The sequence below is a fragment of the Salvelinus sp. IW2-2015 genome, linkage group LG20, assembly GCF_002910315.2.
Source record: "Salvelinus sp. IW2-2015 linkage group LG20, ASM291031v2, whole genome shotgun sequence".
Taxonomy (NCBI): Eukaryota; Metazoa; Chordata; class Actinopteri; order Salmoniformes; family Salmonidae; genus Salvelinus; species Salvelinus sp. IW2-2015.
In genome coordinates, this window is record NC_036860.1 from 63,201,197 (window position 1) to 63,227,439 (window position 26,243).

General features: G+C 41.5%; 2 protein-coding genes and 1 pseudogene across 4 annotated transcripts; 2 read left to right on the forward strand and 1 right to left on the reverse strand.

Moving 5' to 3' along the window:
• Positions 1–56: 56 nt before the first annotated feature.
• LOC111981005 (PR domain zinc finger protein 8-like) lies at positions 57–2,729 on the reverse strand (annotated as a pseudogene).
• Positions 2,730–2,733: 4 nt separating this feature from the next.
• Positions 2,734–16,032, forward strand: LOC111981004 (anthrax toxin receptor 2). 3 transcript variants are annotated; one of them, XM_024012113.2, is made up of 17 exons: positions 2,734–2,855; positions 3,616–3,687; positions 4,272–4,343; positions 4,460–4,541; positions 4,630–4,734; positions 4,855–4,923; positions 5,403–5,483; positions 5,579–5,639; positions 5,757–5,852; positions 6,390–6,459; positions 7,393–7,471; positions 8,263–8,358; positions 8,476–8,532; positions 8,647–8,742; positions 8,944–9,123; positions 9,342–9,422; positions 14,987–16,032. In XM_024012113.2, the coding sequence occupies exons 1-17, from the start codon at positions 2,749–2,751 to the stop codon at positions 15,023–15,025; spliced, it is 1,443 nt and encodes a 480-aa protein (XP_023867881.1). In that variant the 5' UTR covers positions 2,734–2,748; the 3' UTR covers positions 15,026–16,032. The 3 variants fall into 3 exon arrangements, with proteins under 3 accessions (XP_023867881.1, XP_023867880.1, XP_070305666.1); XM_024012112.2 differs by having other exon boundaries at positions 2,820–3,163; positions 14,987–16,026; XM_070449565.1 differs by lacking the exons at positions 2,734–2,855; positions 4,272–4,343 and adding an exon at positions 2,865–3,163 and having other exon boundaries at positions 14,987–16,027.
• A 1,280-nt stretch (positions 16,033–17,312) lies between these two features.
• Positions 17,313–22,142, forward strand: LOC111981009 (progestin and adipoQ receptor family member 3-like). The gene is given in 10 exon segments (XM_070449566.1): positions 17,313–18,802; positions 19,151–19,382; positions 19,605–19,770; positions 20,042–20,197; positions 20,453–20,564; positions 20,567–20,587; positions 20,590–20,648; positions 20,774–20,817; positions 20,819–20,862; positions 21,554–22,142. Coding segments are annotated over 9 exon segments (939 nt in total). The 5' UTR covers positions 17,313–18,802; positions 19,151–19,191; the 3' UTR covers positions 21,700–22,142.
• The last annotated feature ends 4,101 nt before the right edge of the window (positions 22,143–26,243 follow it).

Here is a 26,243-nt window from a genome sequence, read left to right on the forward strand (position 1 = left end):
GCACCATCTAGTGTTCGCAACTGACCTTACAATCAAGTCATAACACTTTAACTATTGTAATTTGTGTGGAAAACAAGCATTTGATGTAAAAGAATAGAAAAATATATGGCATTCAAAAATGACACATTTGACAGAATTCAGAGAAAAAATGTAACTATAAAATGTAATCGCATTGATAATTTACATTATAATAATTAACATAATAGTTTGTGTTTTATTAGTTCTCCAATTAGTATCTTCATCAATATGATGACACATCAAACATTAAAATATCAAGATCTTACCAATGATAAGAACTAATTGAACTGAACTCATGTGTGAGAGGTCAAGTGTCCCGCAAGGTGATGGCGTTGTCTGAAGACCTCGTTGTAGATGCAAGACTTGAGCCTCTCCTCTCGCCCTGCGCTGCTGTTGTTTCACCCCATACCCTGACTCTGTGGCGTCCACCGCCCTCTTGTGGTGGGACCTCATATTGCTGCACCAGGTCTGAGGTCAGGCGGAAGGAGGCGTTGCATTTGGCACACCAGTTCTGAGCCGTCAGGCAGAGGGGCGAGAGCCGTGAGACGGAGGGGGACAGGAGCACCGGGGATAGGGAAATCTGGACCTGGAGGGGGGATTTGCCTGTGGTCCTGGTCCAGAGAGCTGCTGGGCTGTATAGAGGGCGCTTCTGTTTCAAAACACCCTGGACCAGCACCGGTCGGTGGAGATCTGTAGTAAAGGGAGTGATTGAAGTTTTAGCCCTCCCAAGCAGGGGRGTAGTCTGGGGAAAGGAAACAGAGYGTGGGGGCTGGGAGAAGGCACTCCTCCTGTTCTCAGAGACAGAGACCTGGCTGAAGGCAGAGGTGACAGTAGCAGAGTCAGTGAAAGAAGACAACTCCTCTGAGTGAGATGGAGACCGTAGTGTTTCTGTCTTTGTTTTCTTTGGGTCTCTCTGAGGCTCTACTAGGCCACTACTGGGCTGAATGCTCTGGTTCCTTAGGCTGGATGAAGATCTGAGGTCTTCAGGMCCAGAACCTTGTTGTAAGTGTAGTTGGGTTGCTCTGTCTTTGGTGATGTTGTTCTTGTTGATGTTACTGGACAGGTGACAGGAGACTGGGCTGGGTTGTCTTTTCATGGTCAAAGTACAGTATCCTGTCTCCAGTGGATCCTGCTTCATCACTTGATGCTGTGGCTCACTACACCTGTCCTCCTCTACCTCTGTGTGTTTCCCTTTGAGGGAACCTCTAGTCTCAGAGTCCCTGGTGCTGGAAGACCCTGTCTTAATATTCTCCATATCCCGGGCTAAGTTATGGAAGTCTGTTGCAGGTTTGCTATCCTGTGGACTTGTTTCTGGACGGCTCTGTTTGAAGGCAGGAACAGGAAGGGAGTCAGGTTTCACATGGTCAGTGTTGCCTTGACCAGGTTTGGTGCTGTGGCTGTTTGGTCGTCTCTGTGGGCTCTGATGTTCCAGAAAGGGGAACTCAGTCTCAAAGCTTTGGTTACAGTTGGCACATGTGTGCGGACCCGTACCTGGTTATAGAGATGRATATGGATTAATATCACTTTATTCTGCCAATATTGCTTGACATAAACCTTTGCCAATACTGTTTAAATTGTACAAATGTAATGAATAAATAAATATAGTTTGATGTCCTTATTTATGTATAATTGCAGTCAGTATTAAAATCATGAACATTTATATGAACAATGTGTATCTATAATGTAATACATCATATTTTATTACTATGTAATAACACATTCATAGAGTATGTAGACATACCTTTGCTTTGTATCTGCAGTGGGTTTAGGAGAAGAAGCTTGGCCAGGTCTTTCCCGTACCACACCAACCGCTCCTCTTCCTTCTGGATCGTCCTGAGGGCTCTAAAGAATAGGTGTCCGTTCTTCACATAGTCCTCCAGGTTCTGTTCTTCAGCGCTCCAGGCTGACTGGACCARCCGCAGCCACATTGGACCACCAGTGCGCTGTGGCGTCCACCTGTGTAGCCAAATAGAAACGGGTCTTTGTCATACAAAAACAAGTAAAATACACCATTTTACTACGTGAAAGGTTCGATGCATTTCAARCAATTATGCGGGCATGAGAAACTTGCCAACCATTGGTTTGGAACACATTCTTTTAAGACGCACGGATTTGGTACGTGTTCTCACCCTCAAAATGTATGGTGCCGTTCTTCGGTCCATAGACTTGAGAGCAGTCATAAACGGAGGTGTGTTTCAGCTCATACGGTCCAAAAACGGCGTTCTCGGGAACGTCGTAGGAGATGCGGACGCGCGTAAAAATGTCAGTTATCCATCGTTGCTGAGCTCTCGCCTCTGCGTTCCAAAATAGTTTCGACAGAATATCTGCCTCCAGGGTCTCCTGATAAACATATAATTCATATCATTAGGCTAACAATTGAGAATAAATCATTTTAAAATGAGTTTGGCAAACGCCAAAGAAACCGTGCGTAAACCACTCTAAATCCAAAACAATACAAATAAATACAAATCAGTCGAATTGAAGTTTTCAAACGAAACAATGTTTTTGTTTCAGTGTGTGTAACGAAATTAAAKGTAATATTCACGTCTTTCTGTGGTTCTGGCTATAATTAATTGCGTATCAAGCTCCAATAAAGTTTGGTTGTTGAACTGAAATAGTTACCTAAATTGTTAATTTAACAAAACATTTTGTCACCTGCTGTCACCCCAACGCTGGTGAGGGAGCGATAGGGTTCCAAGTGTCCGGATATCTTGCGCATGCCCACTTCAGATGGGATGGTACAGTATCAGCGGTGATGCGACCGGCCAAATAATTTTATTCTCTCAATTCAGACAATGTATAGTTAACAACTATGCGAGTGGCAAGGACGATCATCGGTATTTACAAAGACATACGCTAGTAACATGTCGCGTAAAAGTAATGTCAGTTTCTTGTCAATTTTTTCGTTGGAAAATCAGTCAGTCTTGAGCCTTGATTTATCTTGTTTTACATACAAGAAAGCGCATGTAAGGTAGACAGTGCAATGTGCAAAATATAATTGAGAAAATATGATTTTTATCAAGGCAATGATCCTCAACGGACAAGGGATTGTGTTTCTTCTTTCCGTTCTAATAAACACATTATATTGTCAAAGCGAAGAGGCGTCTTGCCATGGAGCTTTTGATATTTATTTCGTTTTAGATAGGTAAGTAGCCTAGCCTATAAACTAAATGCAAGATGTAGTTGATATGAACGTGACTTCTTGTTCTATTTTTTTTATGTTGAAATGTCTTGTATCAACATGATTCAATAGCATCTATCAGGTGTCAGAGTGCACGTATGAAGCATTTTATTATCAAGTTATGTGTGTGAAAAAAACAAATGTGTAACAAGTAGTCAAAATGCTAATGTAAATAGTATTAACATTTACGTCATTTAGCAGACGCTCTTATCCAGAGCGACTTACAAATTGGAAAGTTCATACATATTCATCCTGGTCCCCCGTGGGGAATGAACCCACAACCCTGGCGTTGCAAGCGCCATGCTCTACCAACTGAGCCACACGGGACCTATTAAAATGACTAATGTTCTATTTCAGTCTGTATAGTCCTTGTATGGGTTTGTTTGGTTCAGAGAGTTTCATTGTGTGCTCTACAGGTCTGGTAGTGTGTATGATAACTGGGGAGAGATCTATGAGTTTGTGGAGCAGCTCACCAACCGCTTTGTGAGGTAAACTGTCTATGCTCTCAGGTCAAGCTCTCTATGAAGTTAACTTTGCCTTGAACATGTCACTATCCATCAGGACAAAACCCACACAACTCTCTCTCTCTCCCCTTCTCTCATGATACAAGTTTTCAGTATATTGACTGAATGAGCCCCTTTTATCAATGATTTACCAAGGGCATGTTTTCACAGCTGGAATCAATAGATAAACTGTAGTAAACACAGTCCTGTGAAAGTGGGGCATATCTTTATCGAGCAGAAGCCTAGGCATTTAACAAAAAGTAGGTCCACCAAACACTCGGACACTGCATGCCTGGGATTATTTTTAAACTTAATAATGGGGTACTAAATTTAACTCCACAAAACATTCGGCACATCTGGCTGTGGTGGCAACTGGTGTATAATTGTAGGCTAATGTAGAAAAAAATTGTTAGCCCCAAAGGGTGTGGGGAATAGGGCTAAGTAGAGCTACTGTTAGTGTAGTCTTTTAAATACAAAATGACCAGTCATTGCTGGAGTTAATCTGCTTCTGAATCTTCTTGGGTGTTTAATCCCGTTTATCCCCTTGTGTATCCCTGTGTTTGTTCTAGTCCAAAGATGAGAGTTTCCTACATAGTTTTCTCATCTAGAGCAGAGGTGATTCTACCACTAACTGGAGACAGGTACTACTACAGTAAACATATTTCACCTAACGAGACAGCATACACACTCTCTCGCGGTACACATCATCTCTCAGATAATATAGGACCTAAAATGCATATTTCTTGTTCCTTTGTAGGTATGAAATAGAGGAAGGCTTGAAAAAGTTAAGTGAAATCAGACCAGCTGGTGAAACATACATGCACGAAGGAATGAAAGTGGTATGAAGTTTTGATTCATAGCAGTTATATATATTTTTGTAGTTGTACTGTATGTGTTGTCCATTAAAACATGGCTTCCTACATGTAGGCTTCAGAGCAGATAAAGGCCCAGGTCACACGGTCATCCAGCATCATCATCGCTCTGACTGATGGGAAACTGGAGGTCTATCCTTATGAACTGACAGTAGAGGAGGTAATGCCATTATAATAGACTGTGATGAGCAATAACATAGTACATACTTTGCTTTGAGCTCTTACTAGTACACAGCTATTTTCCATAAATTAATCTATTGGTCCTCTCTTTTTGTTTCAGGCTAACGCAGCCAGGGAGTTTGGTGCTAGAGTGTACTGTGTCGGTGTGAAGGACTTTGATGAGAGACAGGTATGATTTTGAAGTCTCACTTTATCAATTGTAGGCTGGAGAAGCACTCACAAACTGCACACAGCCATGCACAAACAGTATCCCTGCTGAAATATTTGTTTACATTGAAATCTGTTGGATAAGCATGCACAATGCTGTAACAGCTGATTGATATTGATAACAWAGTGAAAGGAAAATGAGAGTACCAGTTTAATGATTTGATCGACTGTCCCTCTCAGCGAGCGTTAGCAGTCTGGACAGGAAGTCCGTTGTACTGTAATCATCTAATAAGATCACGATCGTGCCAGCCCTGCTTCCTGTTATAGTTTCATTACATTAGAGGAAAGCCTTGGAAACCAGGCAGGAAAACATCAACAGAGAGACAGAGTAATGTACAGACAATGAGGGAGAGAGTGCTATGTCGTATGTTAGATGTGGAAAGGCAATCTCTCAGATGTTGTGTAACATTATAGAGTATGCTTGCTTTCTTATCCCTACAGCTTGTTGACATTGCAGACAGCAAAGACCAAGTATTCCCAGTGCTGGCTGGATTTCATGCACTCAAAACCATTGTGAATTCGGTGAGGTCAGAATAATTACATAGAGCAATATGTCAGAATAAACTTTAAGACACATACCATGTAATTTACATCAGCGTTATTTATATTTTTCACAGATTTTGAAGAAATCCTGCACAGAAATATTCAGTATAGAGCCCACTAATGTTTGTGTGAACGGTATGCTGCAAAGATTTAGTTTGTCGTTATACTGATTAAATGTGATCAATATTGGTTAACATTATTATTAGTTTGTGCCCGAAAATCCTAACATTGTGACCCTCCATAACATTCCAGAATCTTTTAACATTGTGCTGAGAGGATATGATTTCACCCGTGGGAGGAGCCAGGAGGGAGTGATCTGTGTTCTCACAGTCAACCAGAAGACCTACAGTTAGTATACCCCACCACAAGCTCCATAATGCATCACATTCTGCATTCTAATATTGACACACCGACCTACTGTAAGAGTGCAAATTGAAAATAACTCCCCCTAGCCGCTTGTTACACCACATTCATTCATGTATATTACCAGATGCCACAGTCCTTTGTAGTTGTACACCAAACAATGCACTCAATGCCATTCCTCAGGATTCAATCAATTTCATCATGGAAAGATGTTGGTCACCCTGTTCATTCTGTAGCCATACTAATAGTGTAATGAGACCATGGAGTGAATGTTGGGGCTCAGTATTTTCCCAAACCAGAGAGAACAGAACAGTGTCTTATTTAGTAGCTAGAGAACAGAGACGTCATTTTGTAGCCAGCTGAGTGCATGGAGCTGGTCTCTGTCTCATTGCTTAATATAGAACATAACAAACAATGTCTCTTCACTGAGAGGGCATAGAGCTCACACACCCCTCCCTTTCACACTTTCTCTGGCTCCCCACAACCCCTCCCTCTCGCTCTCTCTCTCTTTCCCTCTCCCAGATCAGAGGCCTAGTGTGGTGCAGGATGGCTATCTGTTGTGTCCAGCACCAGTGCTGCATGAAGCCGGACAGTAAGTGCTGCACTTGATTCTCTCCTCGTGGAACTTCCTGTAGCCATAAATGGCCAGTGAGCTACTGAGCGCGTTCAGATGGCCAGATCAAAGGAATGGCATGTTGTCTGTTGGTTTCCGTGAGAGAAGAACCATGCTGCAACCCAAGCTCCACTGTGTAAGAGTACACACACTTTCATTCAGGGTGGGCAGTTGGTTCGACGGGTAACGGATCGATTGCTTWTAAAAGCAACAAAATAAAATCATTCAAGTATAAAAATAAAATAGAAGTTTTGTGATTGGAGAATAAATGCGGTTCAGTCCTATTCCATTACAGTTACCTGGTTTCTTTATGGAATATAAAACGAATAGGTTGAACCGATGTGTAGTGGTGAGACACACCAAAATGGTTTGGCATACTGTCATTTAAACAGTTTAGTACAGGAGGATGTTTTTGTGAGACTTTGTGACCCTGTTAGTGTTTACCCACTGGGCAAAAACGCATCGAATCAACTTTGTTTCCACGTCATTTCAACCCCAAAAATCTATGTGATAACGTTGAATCAACATGTCAAACTGATTGGAAAAGGACAGAAAAAGTCATCAACATAAGGGCAATTTTTTCCTCCAAACTTTTACCCTAAATCCAATGACATGGTCACATTTGTTGTTGATTTCACTTTGAATTCACGTTAGTTGACAACTCAACCAAATGTTAATCAAAACTAGACGTTGAACTGACGTCTGTGCCCAGTGGGTACCCACCGTTGACCATGTAATAGTGTTTACCCTGCCACCAGCATGCCTGTTTGCTATAGCACAGTGCCCTGGCATTTCAACGTTTGGTCTGCCAGGCCGATACATCAATTAAGTTCGACCTGACCTACTTTGTTAGTCTCTTTCTCTCTCAGCAATAACATAGAAATGGTCTGGATTTTCTTTCTCTCTCAATAGATCGATAGATGTGCTGATCAGCTTGAACAAGGGTCAGTCCTACATCTCAAGTCCATTCACTATCTACGCTACAGGATGTGTGAGTATCAGTATTACAGACAACTCAAAACAAACACTGACATTCAGTTTGGTCAGTCTTAGTTCACCAAAGTCTAGTCTGATAAAGTCCATTAAATACTGAAGCAATGAGCCAGAGGATGTGTGGTATATGACCAACATAAATATAATATACTTGATAAACTGGGTGTTTCGAGCCCTGAATGCTGATTRGCTGAAAGYTGTGGTTTATCAGACCGTAWACCATGGGTGTGATAAAACATGTATTATTTACTGTTCTAATTACATTGGTAACCAGTTTATAATAGCAATAACGCACTTCAGGGGTTTGTGATATGTGGCCAATATACCACGGCTAAGGGCTGTWYYTARGCACKMCRYDWWGYGKMGTGCYTARRWACAGCCCTTAGCCGTGGTATATTGGCCACATATCACAAACCCCTGAAGTGCGTTATTGCTATTATAAACTGGTWACCAATGTAATTAGAACAGTAAATAATACATGTTTTATCACACCCATGGTTTACGGTCTGATAAACCACAGCTTTCAGCCAATCAGCATTCAGGGCTCGAAACACCCAGTTTATCAAGTATATTATATTTATGTTTGGCATAAAGAAATCTGTTCAAGTCTGTGTTGCGTACCAGGCTGCTTTGTTTACCATTCAGACTCAGATTCCACAAGAGAGAAATTCATTTGGTCATGTGCTTAAAAAGATGGTACATAAAACATGAAAACACAGAAACGACACARTAGAATTCATTCAGAGKGCTATAGCTACACATTTAAAGTGACAGTGTCTCCTGATGCAGTCTGATGGGACAGTGGTGCTGGTCCTGATCTTAGTTCTACTCCTGCTGCTGGGTCTGGCTCTGATGTGGTGGTTCTGGCCGCTCTGCTGCACTATTGTGAGTGGTTCAACACAGCACTTTTCCCCTTGAAAAATAGAAACAGTATGAGTGAATCAGTTCAAATGGTTGTTGGTTGATAGTATATAGTAATGGAAGAAGGCTTCTATTTTACAGGTGATCAAGGACCCCCCTCCCCGTCGCACCCCTCCTCCCCCTCCTCCACCAGTACCTGTGAGTGGACTGTCGCTTAGATCCTTAAGACTGTTGTTTAAATCAACATGAATGTCAGTTCATTCAGCTCTTCACAGGGTTAATACAGTGGTTTCGCTGTGTCTCCTCCGTTAGGAGCCTGAGGAGGACCCTCTGCCCAAGAGGAAATGGCCCATGGTGGATGCATCCTATTATGGGGGAAGAGGTATCGGAGGAATGAAACGCATGGAGGTATGTCAGAATGCRTATTACCCCATTCAACCCCATCTATTTGGGCTGCACTATATCTTGACAGTGAGTTGTTACTTTATTTTGAGTGATGTTAGTAACTCTAAAGGTCTGAATGGTTATTTTGTGCTACAAAAAAAWATATAAACGGTATAAAATGAAAGATGAACTGTATAAAAGAACCTAATGTAAAGTGTGTATTAGGTTCGATGGGGAGAGAAAGGTTCCACGGAGGAAGGTGCACGGCTAGAGAAAGCTAAGAACGCAGTGGTCACAATGGTGGAAGAGGAGGTGGAAGAAACCATTGGAAGAAAACCAATGCCTCAGAGCCCATGCCCTACCTATCCCATCCCAGAACAGTCCAGATGGTACACGCCCATCAAGGTTAGTTCGGATGCTTTCAAACCCAGTTGACAATGGCAGTCAGTAACTGATTTGATATCTTTAATATTTTTTACTGGTTTCATCTTATCTTTGTTTAAACTGATTTCATCATATCTTTGTTTAAACTGGTTTCATCATATCTTTGTTTAAACTGGTTTCATCATATCTTTGTTTAAACTCGTTTCATCACCACAATTCTCATTGTTTCTTTCTCTCAGGGGCGTTTTGATGCTCTAGTAGCATTACTCAGGCGCCAGTATGATCGAGTTGCTGTCATGAGACCAACAGCACAGGACAGGGTAAAGTACCCCCTTCTGTAAATGTTTTCAGATTACTTCCTGAATTGACTGAATTTTTTATGGAATTGACCAAACCCTGATTGCAACAAAAGAAAGAGAAAGGAAGAGAGAGAAAGAAAGAGAGAGAAAAGAAGAGAAAGAGAGAAAGAGAKAAAATAAAAGAAAGTGAACGAGAGAAAGCGAAAGAGAGAGAAAAGAGAAAGAGAGAAAAGAAGACCGAGCTCTGTGTTTGGTCATTGTCATCCAGTTTTCACACGTTAGTAACCTTGTCTAGCTCATCAGTGGTGAGAGGTAGTAAGGGAGAGAAAGAAAACCTAGAAGGTTAGTTATGACTCTCCACTGAGAGAAGAGGATGGATGTCCATGTTGGTGTGACTGGCCACCCTGACCCTTAATGTCTACAGTGCATTCGGAAAGTATTTGGACCACTTKACTTTTTCCACATTGTTACATTACAGCCTTGGATGTAAAATGGATTAAAATGTTTCCCCCCCCCTCTAATCTAAACATAATACCCCATAATGACAAAGCAAAAACAGGTTTTTAGAAATATTAGCACATTTATATATAAAAGAAACGTAAATATCACATTTAAATAAATATTCAGACCCTTTACTCAGTACTTTGTTGAAGCACAGCCTCAAGTCTTCTTGGGTATGACGCTACAAGCTTGGCACGACTGTGTGACAATGTACGCTGAGAGGCGGGAAGCAAGTTCAGGGAGTGAATACATTAATAAATAAATGAACAAAACAAGAAAACAAACACGCGAACGACATGAAACAGGAACATGATGACTGGGGAAGAAACCAAAGGGAGTGACATACAGTTGAAGTCGGAAGTTTACATCACCTCAGCCAAATACATTTAAACTCAGTTTTTCACAATTCCTGACATTTAATCAGAGTAAAAATTCCCTGTCTTAGGTCAGTTTAGGATCACCACTTTATTTTAAGAATGTGAATGTCAGAATAATAGTAGAGAGAATGATTTTTTTCAGCTTTTATCTCTTTCATCACATTCCCAGTGGGTCAGAAGTTTGCATACACTCAATTAGTATTTGGTAGCATTGCCTATAAATTGTTTAACTTGGGTCAAACGTTTCGGGTAGCTTCCACAAGCTTCCCACAATAACTTGGGTGAATTTTGGCCCATTCCTCTTGACAGAGCTGGTGTAACTGAGTCAGGTTTGTAGCCCTCCTTGTTGCACACACACTTTTTCAGTTCTGCCCACATTTTCTGTAGGATTGATTTCAGGGCTTTGTGATGGCCACTCCAATACCTTGACTTTGTTGTACTTAAGCCATTTTGCCACAACTTTGGAAGTATGCTTGGGTCATTGTCCATTTGGGAGACCCATTTGGACCAAGCATCTTCAAAAGGTCCTTTGCTGTTGTTCTGGGATTGATTTTCACTTTTTGCACAAAGTACGTTCATCTCTAGGAGACAGAACGCTCTCCTTCCTGAGCCGTATGACAGCTGCGTGGTCCCATGGTGTTTATACCTTGCGTACTATTGTTTGTACAGATGAACGTGGTACCTTCAGGCGTTTGGAAATTGCTCCCAAGGATGAACCAGACTTGTGGAGGTCCACAATTTCTTTTCTGATGACTTGGCTGATTTTTTTTTTTTTTCCCATGATGTCAAGCAAAGAGGCACTGAGTTTGAAGGTAGGCCTTGAAATACATCCATAGGTACACCTCCAATTAACTCAAATGATGTCAATTTGCCTACCAGAAGCTTCTAAAGCTAATTTTCTGGAATTTTCCAAGCTGTTTAAAGGCACAGTCAACTTAGTGTATGTAAACTTCTGACCCACTGGAATTGTGATACAGTGAATTATAAGTGAAATAATCTGTCTGTAAACAATTGTTGGAAAAATTACTTGTGTCATGCACGAAGTAGATGTCCTAACCGACTTGCCAAAACTATAGTTTGTTAACAATAAATGTGTGGAGTGGTTGAAAAACAAGTTTTAATGACTCCAACCTAAGTGTATGTAAACTTCCGACTTCAACTGTATAAAGGGCAGGTAATCAAGGAGGTGATGGAGTCCAGGTGAGTGTCATTATGCACATAACTCTGGTGACAGGTGTGCACCCTAACGAGCAGCCTGGTGACCTAAAGGCCGGAGAGGGAGCACACGTGACAGACTGTATTTGGGGAGTTTCTCCCATTCTTCTCTGCAGATCCTCTCAAGCTCTGTCAGGCTGGATGGGGAGTGTCGCTGCATAGCTATTTTCAGGTCTCTCCAGAGATGTTAGATCGGGTTCAAGTCCGGGCTTTGGCTCAGCCACTCAAGGACATTCAGAGACTTGTCCCGAAGCCACTCCTGCATTGTCTAGGTTGTGTGCTTAGGGTTGTTGTCCTGTTGGAAGGTGAACCTTTGCCCCAGTCTGAGGTCCTGAGTGCTCTGGAGCAGATTTTCATCAAGGATCTCTCTGTACTTTGCTCCATTAATCTTTCCCTCGATCCTGACTAGTCTCCCAGTCCCTGACTCTGAAAAACATCCCCACAGCATRATGCTACCACCACCACCGTGCCAGGTTTCCTCCGGATGTGACGCTTGGCATTCAGTTCAAAGAGTTCAATCTTGGTTTCATCTGACCAGAGAATCTTGTTTGTCATGGTCTGAGAGTCCTTTAGGTGCGTTTTGGCAAACTCCAAGCGGGCTGTCATGTGCCTTTTACTGAGGAGTGGCTTCTGATGTCCACTCCCCCGATTACTCAGTTTGGCCAAGCGACCAGCTCTCAGAAGAGTCTTGGTGGTTCCAAACTTCTTCATTAAGAATGATGGAGGCCACTGTGTTGTTGGAATCCTTCAATGCTGCAGACATTTTTTGTTACCCTTCCCCAGATCTGTGCCTCGACAAAATCCTGTCTTCCGAGCTCTACGGACAATTCCTTCGACCTCATGGCTTGGGTTTTGTTCTGACACTGTCAACTGTGGGACTTATACACTGCTCAAAAAAATAAAGGGAACACTTAAACAACACAATGTAACTCCAAGTCAATCACACTTCTGTGAAATCAAACTGTCCACTTAGGAAGCAACACTGATTGACAATAAATTTCACATGCTGTTGTGCAAATGGAATAGACAAAAGGTGGAAATTATAGGCAATTAGCAAGACACCCCATAAAGGTGGTTTGCAGGTGGTGACCACAGACCACTTCTCAGTTCCTATGCTTCCTGGCTGATGTTTTGGTCACTTTTGAATGCTGCGGTGCTTTCACTCTAGTGGTAGCATGAGCGGAGTCTACAACCCACACAAGTGGTTCAGGTAGTGCAGCTCATCCAGGATGGCACATCAATGCGAGCTGTGGCAAGAAGGTTTGCTGTGTCTGTCAGCGTAGTGTCCAGAGCTTGGAGGCGCTACAGGAGACAGGCCAGTACATCAGGAGACGTGGAGGAGGCCGTAGGAGGGCAACAACCCAGCAGCAGGACCGCTACCTCCGCCTTTGTGCAAGGAGGAGCATGCTGCAGAGCCCTGCAAAATGACCTCCTGCAGGCCACAAATGTGCATGTGTCTGCTCAAACGGTCAGAAACAGACTCCAGGAGGGTGGTTCTGACCAGTTTCCCAGTCCCTGCCGATGAAAACATCCCACAGAATGATGCTGCACCACCATGCTTCACTGTGGGGATGGTGTTCTCGGGGTGCTGCTGCTACTCTCTGTTTATCATATATGCATAGTCACTTTAACTATACATTCATGTACATATTACCTCAATTGGGCCGACCAACCAGTGCTCCGCACTTTGGCTAACCATCTGCATTGTGTCCGCCACCCACCACCCGCCAACCCCTCTTTTACGCTACTGTTACTCTCTACTATGCATAGTCACTTCTAACCATATCTACATGTACATACTACCTCAATCAGCCTGACTAACCGGTGTCTGTATGTAGCGTCGCTACTTTTATAGCCTCGCTACTGTATATAGCCTGTCTTTTTACTGTTGTTTTATTTCTTTACTTACCTATTGTTCACCTAACACCTTTTTTGCACTATTGGTTAGAGCCTATAAGTAAGCATTTCACTGTAAGGTCTACACCTGTTATATTCGGCACACTTGACAAATAACCTTTGATTTGATTTGATGAGAGGTGTTGGGTTTGCGCCAGACATAGCGTTTTCCTTGATGTCCAAAAAGCTCAATTTTAGTCTCATCTGATATCTGATCAGAGTCCCTTCTTCCATATGTTTGGGGAGTCTCCCACATGCCTTATGGCGAACACCAAACGTGTTTGCTTATTTTTTCTTTTAAGCAATGGCTTTTTTCTGGACACTCTTCCGTAAAGCCCGGCCCTGTGGAGTGTACCGGCTTAACGTGGTCCTATGGACAGATACTCCAATCTCCGCTGTGGAGCTTTGCAGCTCCTTCACGGTTATCTTTGGTCTCTTTGTTGCCTCTCTGATTAATGCCCTCCTTGCCTGGTCCATGAGTTTTGGCAGGTTTGTTGTGGTGCCATATTCTTTCCATTTTTTAATAATCGATTTAATGGTGCTCTGTGGGATGTTCAAAGTCTCCTTGGTCTTTATGGTGCCGCTTGCTTGGTGGTGCCCCTTGCTTAGTGGTGTTGCAGACTTTGGGGCCTTTCAGTGTATATATACTGAGATGTATATAGGTGTATATATACAGGTGTATATATACTGAGATCATGTGACACTTAGATTGCACACAGGTGGACTTTATTTAACTAATTATGTGATTTTTGAAGGTAATTGGTTGCAACAGATCTTATTTAGGGGCTTCGTAGCAAAGGGGTTGAATACATATGCACGCATCACTTTTCTGTTTTATATTTTTGAGAATTTTTTGAAACAAGGGATTTTTTTTCATTTCACTTCACCAATTTGGACTATTTTGTGTATGTCCATTACATGAAATCCAAATAAAAATCAATTTAAATTACAGGTTGTAATGCAACAAAATAGGAAAAACACCAAGGGGGATGAATACTTTTGCATGGCACTGTACCTGCTCTATACTCGCCTGGGATAATGATGGGGGCTCCCTTTTTGACAGAATGGGAGTTGCTGTCTGTTCAGCCAGTTATGCTCTCGTGTTTGATTGGCTAAAATTGATGATGTGTCAATGAGCCGGCCCATTCGCCATCTCCTCCTTACCCATTACAGGCTGCCTCAATTGAGTTTAATTATGATCAATTATTGTAAATACCAACTCTGCATTGTCCAAAAATGTCCATGATATGCCACGTATAGAGCGACGTATAGGAGCTCATTTTGTAACTGATGTACCTTGTTTATCTGAGATAAACAAGTCCATACATGTTGGGGAGAATGAGTAGATACAGCCATGCACTACTGTTCATGAGGATTAGGCTGATATGGAGGTGGGGGTGGGGAGGTGTTACTACTGTAATGAAATATAGTGTATGCTAAGGAAGTACTGCTGTACATTTTCTAATAAGTGTAGAATACAATAGGTACATTTAAGCCTAACTGCTCTCTATTGTAAAAAAKGTGTTCTTAATAACTTACCTGGTAAAGTGAAAGGTTTAAATGGAATAAATRATCTGCATTTTGTTTTCGTTTCAGGGGCGCTGTATGAATTTCACCCGAGTTCCCAATCATTAGGTCAAACACACCATAATCTTTGGACTATGAGGCTATGGAGCGAACAGGAGCCCGTAGCCGTGGGAAGAATGGGTGCTGAGGGTGCTCTAGGCCCCCTGAACAAAATATATATATATAAAACATTTATTAATACATATTTTATTTTTATTTATATATATATCAAAAAAATACTTCACAAAAGTAGTACACTGGGGCTTTACTAGTCCTGTATTTGCAGACCGATATAGATGTCTGTATCAGCACCCCCACCCTCAAACTACTTCCTGCGGCTATGTAGGAGCCTATGGACAACATACCTAAACATCCAACTGTAAATGTKCCTCTCCTAGGACTTATTATTTAACATGTATTTATCTGGGATAAAACAAGGCTGTTCAGTAGCATTCAACAATGTTAGCTTGCTTACTTGCTATAAAATCCTCATGTCACCGTTTCATTTATTGTCAGGAGTCATTCAAGTTCAAGTCTGTTTATTGGTCATATAAACATGATATACGTGGATAGACAGGTTCACTTCTTGACATTAAAACAACAATCGTAAGAAATTAAGTGAATAAAAGAGTACTAAAAATAAAGCTGAGTGAATTAAAAAAATTGGATACAAATGTTGAMATTTTTTGTACACAGTGTATTTCTCTTATTTTTTATTCAAGCTCTGCTGTTTCAAATGTGGTTTTCTAAATAAAGATATTTTTCAACATTCTGTGGAAAGATTGTAAGGGTTTCACTTTCAAGTAAAACTACAACGGGGTCATATTTGTCCCAAGCTGCAGGCCTAATCTCATTCATGTTGCTAAATGCCATAATACAAATCACATTGTTTATCTAATCCCTTTGACCTAATGCTTATTGTACATAAAAACCCTGCTTCGGTTTCCAGTCCCCGAGGACAAACAGAACAAGAGAGAATAATGTCATATCCGCGTTTTATTTTCTAGAGGAGGTATTTAGGGGAAAGACTATTATAATTGTAGAACGCAATGGGCTTGATACACATAATTTGCATATAAAATCCAATGGGAATCCCAAAATAATTGATTTACATTATAAAAATGTACAAAAATAAACAGTACCCCTACTCCTACATTTTCATCAGTCTATGTGGCTACTTATTTTCCCATCATTGTAGCTGCCTATGATGTGATCATAAAATCTGGTGAATTTCCTTATCTACAGTACCAGTCAAAAGTTTGGACACACCTCAAGGGTTTTTCTTTATTTKTACTATTTTCTACATTGTAGAAGAATAGCGAATACATCAAAACTATGAAATAACACATATGGAATCATGTAGTAACCCAAAAAAGTGTCAAACAAAAATCTAAATATATTTAAAATGTTAGATTTTTCAAAGTAGCCACCCTTTGCCTTGATGACAGCTTTGAACACTCTTGGCATTCTCTCAACCAGCTTCATGAGGAATGCTTTTCCAATAGTCTTGAAGGAGTTCCCACATATGCTGAGCACCTGATGGCTGATTTTCCTTCAATCTGCGGTCCAACTCATCCCAAACCATCTCAATTGGGTTGAGGTCGGGTGATTGTGGACGCCAGGTCATCTGATGCAGCACTCCATCACTCTACTTCTTGGTCAAATAGCCCTTACACAGCCTGGAGATGTGTTGGGTCATTGTCGTGTTGAAAAACAAATGATAGACCCACTAAGTGCAAACCAGAAGGGATGGCGTATCGCTGCAGAATGCTGTGGGAGCCATGCTGGTTAAATGTGCCTTGAATTCTAAATAAATCACTGACAGTGGCACCAGCAAAGCACCCCCACACCAGCACAACTCCTCCTCCATGCTTCACGGTGGGAACCACACATGCAGAGATCATCYGTTCACCTACTCTGCATCTCACAAAGACACAGCGGTTGGAACCAAAAATCTCCAATTTGGACTCATCAGACCAAAGGACAGATGTCCACCGGTCTAATGTCCATTGCTCGTGTTTCTTGGCCCAAGCAAGTCACTTCTTATTATTGGTGTCCTTTAGTAGTGGTTTCTTTGAAGCAAATCGACCATGAAGGCCTGATTCACGCAGTCTCCTCTGAACAGTTGATGCTCAGAGGAAGGCCCTAAAAATTGTCAGACTCCAGCCACCCTAGTCATAAACTGTTCTCTCTGCTACCGCATGGCAAGCGGTACCGGAGCGCCAAGTCTAGGTCCAAGAGGCTTCTAAACAGCTTCTACCTCCAAGCCATAAGACTCCTGAACATCTAATCAAATGGCTACCCAGACTATTTGCATTGCCCCCCCCCCTCCCTCTCCTACTATTTTACGCTGCTGCTATTCTGTTTATTATCTATGCATAGTCACTTTAACTCTACCTACATGTACATATTACCTCAATTATCTCGACTAACCAGTGCCCCCGCACATTGACTCTGTACCGGTACCCCCTGTATATACCCTCACTACTGTTATTTTACTGCTGCTCATTAATTATTTGTTACTTTTATTTCTTATTTTTTTACTTAACAGGTATTTTTCTTCAAACTGCATTGTTGGTTAAGGGCTTGTAAGTAAGCATTTCACTCTAAGGTCTACACCTGTTGTATTCGGCGCATGTGACAAATACAATTTGATTTGTCTGTTACTTGAACTCTGAAACATTTACTAGGGCAGCAATCTGAGGTGCAGTTAATTGACGATTTCTGAGGCTGGTAACTCTAATGAACTTATCCTCTGCAGCAGAGGTAACTCTGGGTCTTCCTTTCCTGTGGCGGTCCTCATGAGAGCCAGTTTCATCATTGTGCTTGATGGTTTTTGCGACTGCACTTGAAGAAACTTTCAAAGTTMTTTTCATTTTCCGTATTGACTGACCTTCATGTCTTAAAGTAATGATGGACTGTTATTTCTCTTTGCTTATTTGAGCTGTTCTTGCCATAATATGGACTTGCTCTTTTASCAAATAGGGCCATCTTATGTATGGCAACCCTACCTTGTCACAACACAACTGATTGGCTCTAACACATTAAGAAGGAAAGAAATTCCACAAATTAACTTTTAACAAGGCACACTTGTTACTACCTCATGAAGCTGGTTGAGAGAATGCCAAGTGTGCAAAGCTGTCATTATTTACCTAGGCAAGTCAGTTAAGAACAAATTCTTATTTTTAATGACGCCTAGGAACAGTGGGTTAACTGCCTTGTTCAGGGGTAGGAGGACAGATTTTTTTTTACCTGGTCAGCTCAGGGATTCGACCTTGCAACCTTTTGGTTACTAGTCCAAGGCAAAGGGTGGCAACTTTGAAGAATCTCAAATGTTTAACACTTTTTTGGTTACTACCTGATTCCATATGTGTTATTTCATAGTTTTGATTTATTAACTATTATTCTACGATGTAGAAAATAGTAAAATAAAGAAAAATCCTTGAATGAGTAGGTGTGTCCAAACTTTTGACTGGTACTGTAGGTCATTTCCATCATGTCCAGATGATCATATCCAGATGGGCAATAAAAATATATTTCATTTCTCTGCACATACTTCTTCAACTGCGGTTCATGAAATCGTATTTTATTCAAGCAGTTTATAAAGTACAGAGGGGGGTCCATGGGCACGTCTGTCGCAGGGCTATTGTGTAACTTCAGAACGCCGATTTTTGGTTTCGTTTATGGACTAGCTAGCATGAGCTGCTGGGCTAGCCAGCTGCTTAGCATAGTGTAGTGTGTCATTGATTTAGCTATAGTCTATGAATTAAAAGCTTGCTAGATTACAAAGTAACGTGTACTGTAGCTAAATGACACCACGTAGACATCGATAGCATGCAACAAAAGGTAATTTTATCTCTGCGTGCCAGCATGAAAGCTATAGCTAGTTCGCTAGCTAGCATGCCCGGCTAAATTTTCAGTTGAACTTCATGTTATGAGAGGAATGCATATATTTCGATCAATCGCTTAGCTCTGATTTATTCCTAGAAACTAACTTAGCTATTGCCAAAAGCATGTTGACTCTCTGATTTTATTAGTCATATCTTCAGATCCTCTCTTAAGTCTGCTATCAGCAGAATAGTACCTTGTTGTTGAACTACAAAAGCGCTCCATCTATGTCAATGTTAGATTGCAATGAAACTGTAGTGCCATGCTATAACATTACCCTGTTGTGTGCCCCTTTCATCTTTCCAGCCTTAAAACGGTGCCAGAACTCTGAAATCTGATGGTCCAAAATGCCTCAAAAACTCAAGTTACACAAGAGTAGTCACTACATTGAGCTGGGGAGTTACCAGTACTGGCCAGTTCTGGTGCCTCGGGGAATACGCCTGTACACATTTGAACAGATCCCGTTGTTCTTGAAAGAAAACCCTTACATTACAGATGGATACAGAGCACACTTGACATCAAAACTATGTTTAAAAAGGTATGTGAAATCAAGAGAATAAGCCTAGTTGTTGTAGCTTCAGTTTTAGTAATATATAGATAGTTGTTGTGTAGCCTGGTCCCGGATCTGTACTGTCTTGCAAACTCATATGGTCCTCGTCACACYAAACAAAATGACCATAGCRGTTGGCAAAACAGCACAAACAGATCTGGAACCAGGCTAGTTGTTGAGTGTGTTGTGTATTGTTTTCCACCCCTCTAGCATCTTTGTGCTGTCCAATGAAACAGTCAACATATGGACTCATCTGTTGGGCTTCCTCCTGTTCTTCCTACTGGGGGTGAATGACAAAATGTCTACAGTCCTGCCGGCTTCAGGTGCCAACAGAGAAGACTATGTCATCTACTGCATAGGACTTTTCTGCTTTCAGGTGTTGTGTGTGTGTGTGTGTGTGTTGTGTGTGTGTGTGTGTGTGTGTGTGTGTGTGTGTGTGTGTGTGTGTGTGTGTTGGTGGTGTGTGTGGGTGTGTGGGTGTATGGGTGTATGGGTGCATGGGTGCATGTGACAGAGGTCACAGCGATCTGTCTTATGTCCATGAAAATCTTTAGCTACTTTGCTTTTGTGCCTACACACCTGTAATGTTATATTCTGCAGCTCTGCATTTAGTACTGTTGTAGGATTGTTACCTGTTGTTTTTCTAGTGTTGTATGCTGTGTTCAGTGGGGTATCACCTCTTTTCCTGCCACCGCTCAGAAGAGACGTGTCACCGCTGGTTGGCGCTGGACTATGCTGGAATCTCTGTGGGAATCCTGGGCTGTTACATTCCAGGGGTCTTCTATGCCTTCTACTGCAACATTGTATGTTGGACAATATAATAGACATTTCAGCCCATTGCTTTTATTTCACCCATAGTGGTATATATAAAAAAATATTTCACCCATAAAATATATAAATAATAGTCTTGTGAAACCAGACTGATCTGTCTGGTTTAACAAGGCTGATAAAGATAACATGTTAAACTCACTGTGAAGATATACCTACATAAACTAGCTCTGAAATGTAATCTCTTCTCCTGCCCTTTATTCTTGTTTCCAACTCCCCCTCCCCCCCAGTTCTGGAGACAGGTGTACTTGGTGATTGTTCTAGCGTTGATATTGGCCATATTCTCGGCTCAGATCCACCCTCACTACCTCTCTAAGGAGTGGCAACACCTGCGGACCGCCATCTCTGCTCTGTGGCTGGCTACGGGTCATCCCCGCTGTCCACTGGGTCTGGCTCAATGGAGGCTTTAGCTCCGCTGTCGTCCAGGTGAAACTGCAGAATTGTTATACAATTATTACAAAGATGAAATGCATACAAAGATTTATAAATACAAATATTACAATGCCAGAAAATATTCTGCACAGGAGTAAGTATTTCTTACTGTATTGCAGTTGTTCCTCCCTCGTGTGATTGTGATGTATTTGATAGCTGGACTGCGTTCTCTTCTACATCTCTAAAATCCCAGAACGCTGCTTCCCAGGTGAGCCGTCATGCTTGACACATCTATTCCCACATATTACAAATTACCTTGAATAGCAAATAACCATTCGTGTGATTAAGATGAGTAATTGTGCACCTTGCCTTCCCAGGTGAGCCTTCATGACTTCATGTTTTGACCCATTTATAAGACATGTATAACATAATACTCTTTCCATTTGTTACTGTACACTGAGTGTACAAGATATTAGAACACCTGCTCTTTCCATGACAGAGTGACCAGTGAAAGCTATGGTCCCTTGAATGGGGTATGGTAGTAAGTGCCAGGTGCACCGGTTTGAGTGTATCAAGAACTGAAAAGCGGCTGGGGTTTTCACACTCAACAGTTTCCCGTGTGTATCAAGAACTGTCCACCACCAAAGGACATCCAGCTAACTTGACACAACTGCGGGAAACATTGAAGTCAACATGGTCCAGCATCACTGTGAAACGCTTTCGACACCTTGTAGAATCCATGCCCCGAAAAATGTAGGCTGTTTCTGAATGCAGAAGGGGTGAACAGTAATATTAGGGTGTTCTAATGTTTTGTACACTCTGTTATTTCAGTCACCTTTTTTTTGCCAACTTTTGATTGGCCAAATAGCCTCTGTCTTCCATTTCCTTATTCCAATCTTTGAAACATTAAATTTGAAGTGACCTTTTGATGACCGTGTGATGCCCTTTGACCTCCACAGGTCAGCTGAACTATCTGGGAGCCAGCCACCAGGTGTGGCATGTCCTGGTAGTGTTTATGTTCTACTGGTGGCACCAGACTGCTGTGTATATAATGAACTTCAGACACAACCAGCCATGCCCTCCTCTCTACACCAGTAGTGGCTAGCTGGAGCCACACAGACTAGCATCCAGCACCAAGCAACCACAGCCTGTACTGTAGCCACTCAATGCAATCAAACCAGACTACAGACCGCCTATATAGCTTATTCTACAGATGCCCAGTCAAGACCCATATCCAAGAACACCCATGATAGTACTGTTAAACCTTACAGGTGTCTGTAGAAAGCTTGAAACCATCTCTGGTTTTAAGGTTTGCTATTGGTGTTATGCAATCATGTCTGCTTTCTGCTGAGATTTTCTGTAATGCACGGTTATAAGAGATGGAAAGACAGGTCAATCATAGCCTGGTCGCAGGTCTGGGAAGCAAGATGGCACAAACAGATCTGGGACCAGACAGGGTAAGTCACTAGACACACTGTACACAATACATATACCGCTACAGGTGAACATTTTCTGTGATTCTCCAATTATCTTTTCATATTCAAGATTTTTTTAAAGCTGATTTGTATCTATTAATTGCATGTAAGCTACTGTTTGAATGTTACATGCTGTGAAATACTTCTCTGCTGCCTTGAGCAAATGGGACCTTACAAAGGGTTATGTGCAATCTACCTGCCTGCTATCCTATGGAAATGAAAAAACAAAAAAGTTATTTTTGTTTGAGTAGTTTTATCTGTATTAATCAATACTTGAATTGTTTGTGTGTTGTATTATTGCCTCTGGCACAAACTTCATTGGGTTCTATGGTGGGGTTGAGTAGTTATCTTCTGTATTTCATTAATGGTGGGATTGAGTAGTTATCTTACTGTATTTCATTAATGGTGGGGTTGAATAGTTATCTTACTGTATTTCTAATGGTGGGATTGAGTGTTATCTTACTGTGTTTCATTAATGGTGGGATTGAGTTATTACTTAGTACTGTATTTCATTAATGGTGGGGTTACTTTTAGTATTAGTGGTCAACTGACCCCCTTCCTCTCACAATCCACTTGAATCTAAGGGCTGATTCAAGAACTGTTTAGAGAAATGTAAACATAAACCCAATGAAATAGATTGGGAGTAAATTCCCCTCGCCTTAATTTGTTAGTGTCCCTTTTGTCACTCACTGGTGTGTGAACAACTGCATTAGAACAAAAGTCCTAATGGCCAGTATTATCGATTGTACTCCACAATAGTGTAGTACACTTGAATTCAGGTTACGTCAAATTACCCCCCGGTCTCTCTCCATGCATATACTGTACATCTCCTGCCATTTTAATCCAGTTCCCGGTCATTTAATTAAAGGAAATGTATCCAGCACTGCAATGACATTTTGATCACACGTTTTTAGATTGTCTCCAGCTGACATACTTAGCCTCTAGTCAGATAAGGATGCTCAGAACATATCACAGCCTGTAATGACTGGAAACGCAGCAGACTGTTTGTTTGCCTTGTAAATTCTTTTTGTTTTGTTTTTAAGTATGACTTTCATTATTTTACTGTGTAATTACTGTATTATTTTACCTGTCTGTCTTGTTTGTTACGTTGTTCAACATTTGTTTTTAATTTATTTTGGCATGGTTGATGGACCTTTACTTTGGAATGCACTGACTAAAGGGGCACATTATTTGAATCTATCTGTAATATGACATGTTTCTCTTTGATTACTATCAATAAATAAAGAATGCCTCAAGCAATATCATTGTTGAACTTATGTAATGACAATATTATATAATTTGCAATGACATTTACTTGTAGCTACAGTTTTCAGAAAGTGCCCTCATCCTCAAAGTTGACTATATCCTCGTCTTCTCCATGCAATCAAACATCTTCCAGAGCATAGGCTAATTTTGGCGTATGAGGATTATATTTTCTCTAAAACTATTCTACAATATAACCTCCCAGCGTAAATTGAGGGATTATAATCTACAGCCATTGTTCTTTTCTTGCAGCCACTAATTAGAATTTTGTAAGAGTTTGAGTTGTCAGATACTCCCAACCTAGATTACAAATCTCCAGATTACAGCCTTGCCTGAGATGACAATTACATTTTTTTATTTGATTTATTTAACCAGGCGAGTCAGTTAAGAACAAATTCTAATTTACAATGACGGCCTACCCCCGAATGACGCTGGGCTAATTGTGCGCCACMCTATCGGACTCCCAATCACGGCCGGATGTGATGCAGCCTGGATGACAGAGATCATGACAGAGATCATCAATCAAATGTATTTATAAAGCCCTTCTTGCATCAGCTGATGTCACAAAGTGCTGTACAGAAACCCAGCCTATAACCCCAAACAGCAAGCAATGCAGGTGTAGAAGCACGGTGGATAGGAAAAACTCCCTAGAAAGGCCAGAACCTAGGAAGAAACCTAGAGAGGAACCAGGCTATGAGGGGTGGCCAGTCCTCTTCTGGCTGTGCCGGGTGGAGATTATAACAGAACATGGACAAGATGTTCAAATGTTCATAGATGACCAGCAGGGTCAAATAATAATAATCACGGTGGTTGTAGAGGGTGCAACAGGTCAGTAAATGTCAGTTGGCTTTTCATAGCCGATCATTCAGAGTATCTCTACCACTCCTGCTGTCTCTAGAGAGTTGAAAACAGCAGGTCTGTGACAGGTAGCACATCCGGTGAACAGGTCAGGGTTCCATAGGCAGGCAGAACAGTTGAAACTGGAGCAGCAGCACGACCAGGTGGACTGAGGACAGCAAGGAGTCATCAGGCCAGGTAGTCTTGAGGCATGGTCCTAGGACTCAGGTCCCGAGAGAGAGAAATAAAGAAAGAAAGAAAGAAAGAAAGAGAAAAAGAGAGAATTAGAGAGAGCATACCTAAATTCACACAGGACACTGGATAAGACAGGAGAAATAGTCCAGATATAAAAATGGAGCTCTATAGGAGAAAGCCCTGCCTCCAGCTGTTTGCTTAAAAATTCTAGGGACAGTAAGGAGGTCTGCATCTTGTGAACGTAACGTATGTGTAGGTATGTACGGCAGGACGAAATCGGAAAGATAAGTAGGAGCAAGCCCATGTAATGCTTTGTAGGTTAGCAGTAAAACCTTGAAATCAGCCCTTGCCGTAACAGGAAGCCAGTGTAGAGAGGCTAGCACTGGAGTAATATGATCATATTTTCAAATCATCTCTTTCCATGAGTCAGTTGGCAAAACATGACAAAACAAAGAGAAAGTTAGACGCACAAATATCATATCGTCCAAAAGATGCTAACTTCCCCTGTTATTGTAATGGTGAGAGGTTCTGTCACGTTCGTCGTCCTCCTCATCTGAGGAGGAGTAGTAAGAAGGATCGGAGGACCAATGCGCAGCGTGATATGAATACATCGTTACTTTTAATTAACGAAGAACACTGAATAAACTTACAAAACAATAAACGGACGAAAACGCAACAGTCCCGTATGGTAACATACACAAAGACACAGAAACAGGAACAATCACCCACAACACAAAACAGGCTACCTAAATATGGTTCCCAATCAGAGACAACGAGAAACACCTGCCTCTGATTGAGAACCATATCAGGTCAAACACATAGAAACACACAAACTAGACATACAACATAGAATGCCCACACAGATCACACCCTGACCAAACAAAACATAGAAACATACAAAGCAAACTATGGTCAGGGCGTGACAGGTTCGCATGTCTCAGGGGTATGATATTTGTGTGTCTAACTTTCTCACTCATTATTCCCGATTCATTCAGGACTATCCGTAATCATGGTAGTATCTAAATTAATGTAAACGTGTTTAGAAACATATTCTATTCTTATTTACTGAACCAAAATATAAACACAACATGTAAAGTGTTGGACCCATGTTTCATGAGCTGAAATAAAAGATCCCAGAAATGTTCCATACTCACAAAAAGCTTATTTCTCCCAAATGTTGTGCCCAAATTTGTTTAGTGCGCATTTAGTCCTTGCCAAGATAATCCATCCACCTGACAGGTGTGGCATATTAAGAAGCTGATTAAACAGCATGATCATTACACAGGTACACCTTGTGCTGGGACAATAAAAGGCCACAAAAATTGTGACGTTTTATCACACAACACACTGCCATGTCATGCCCTGACCTTAGAGATCCTTATTTATTCTCTATGTTTGGTTAGGTCAAGGTGTGACTCGGGTGGGAAAATCTATGTTTTCTATTTCTTTGTTGTTTTTCCGTGTGTGGTTCCCAATCAGAGGCAGCTGTCTATCGTTGTCTCTGATTGGGGATCATATATAAGTTGTCATTTTCCGTTTGGGTTTTGTGGGGTGTTGTTTTCTGTTTAGGTTGTTTCCCTGACAGAACTGTGCGCTTTCGTGTTCTCCTTTTGTCATTTTGGTTGAGTGTTTTTGTGAACATTAAATTATGAACACTTTCCACGCTGCGTTTTGGTCTCATTCCGACGACGAACGTTACATGCCACAGATGTTTAAGATTGAGGGAGCGTGCAATTGGCATGCTGAATGCAGTAATATCTACCAGAGCTGTTGCCAGAGAATTGAATTAATTTCTCTACCATAAGCCGCTTCCAATGTCGTTTTAGAGAGTTTGGCAGTACATCCAACCGGCCTCACAAACACAGACCATGTGTATCGT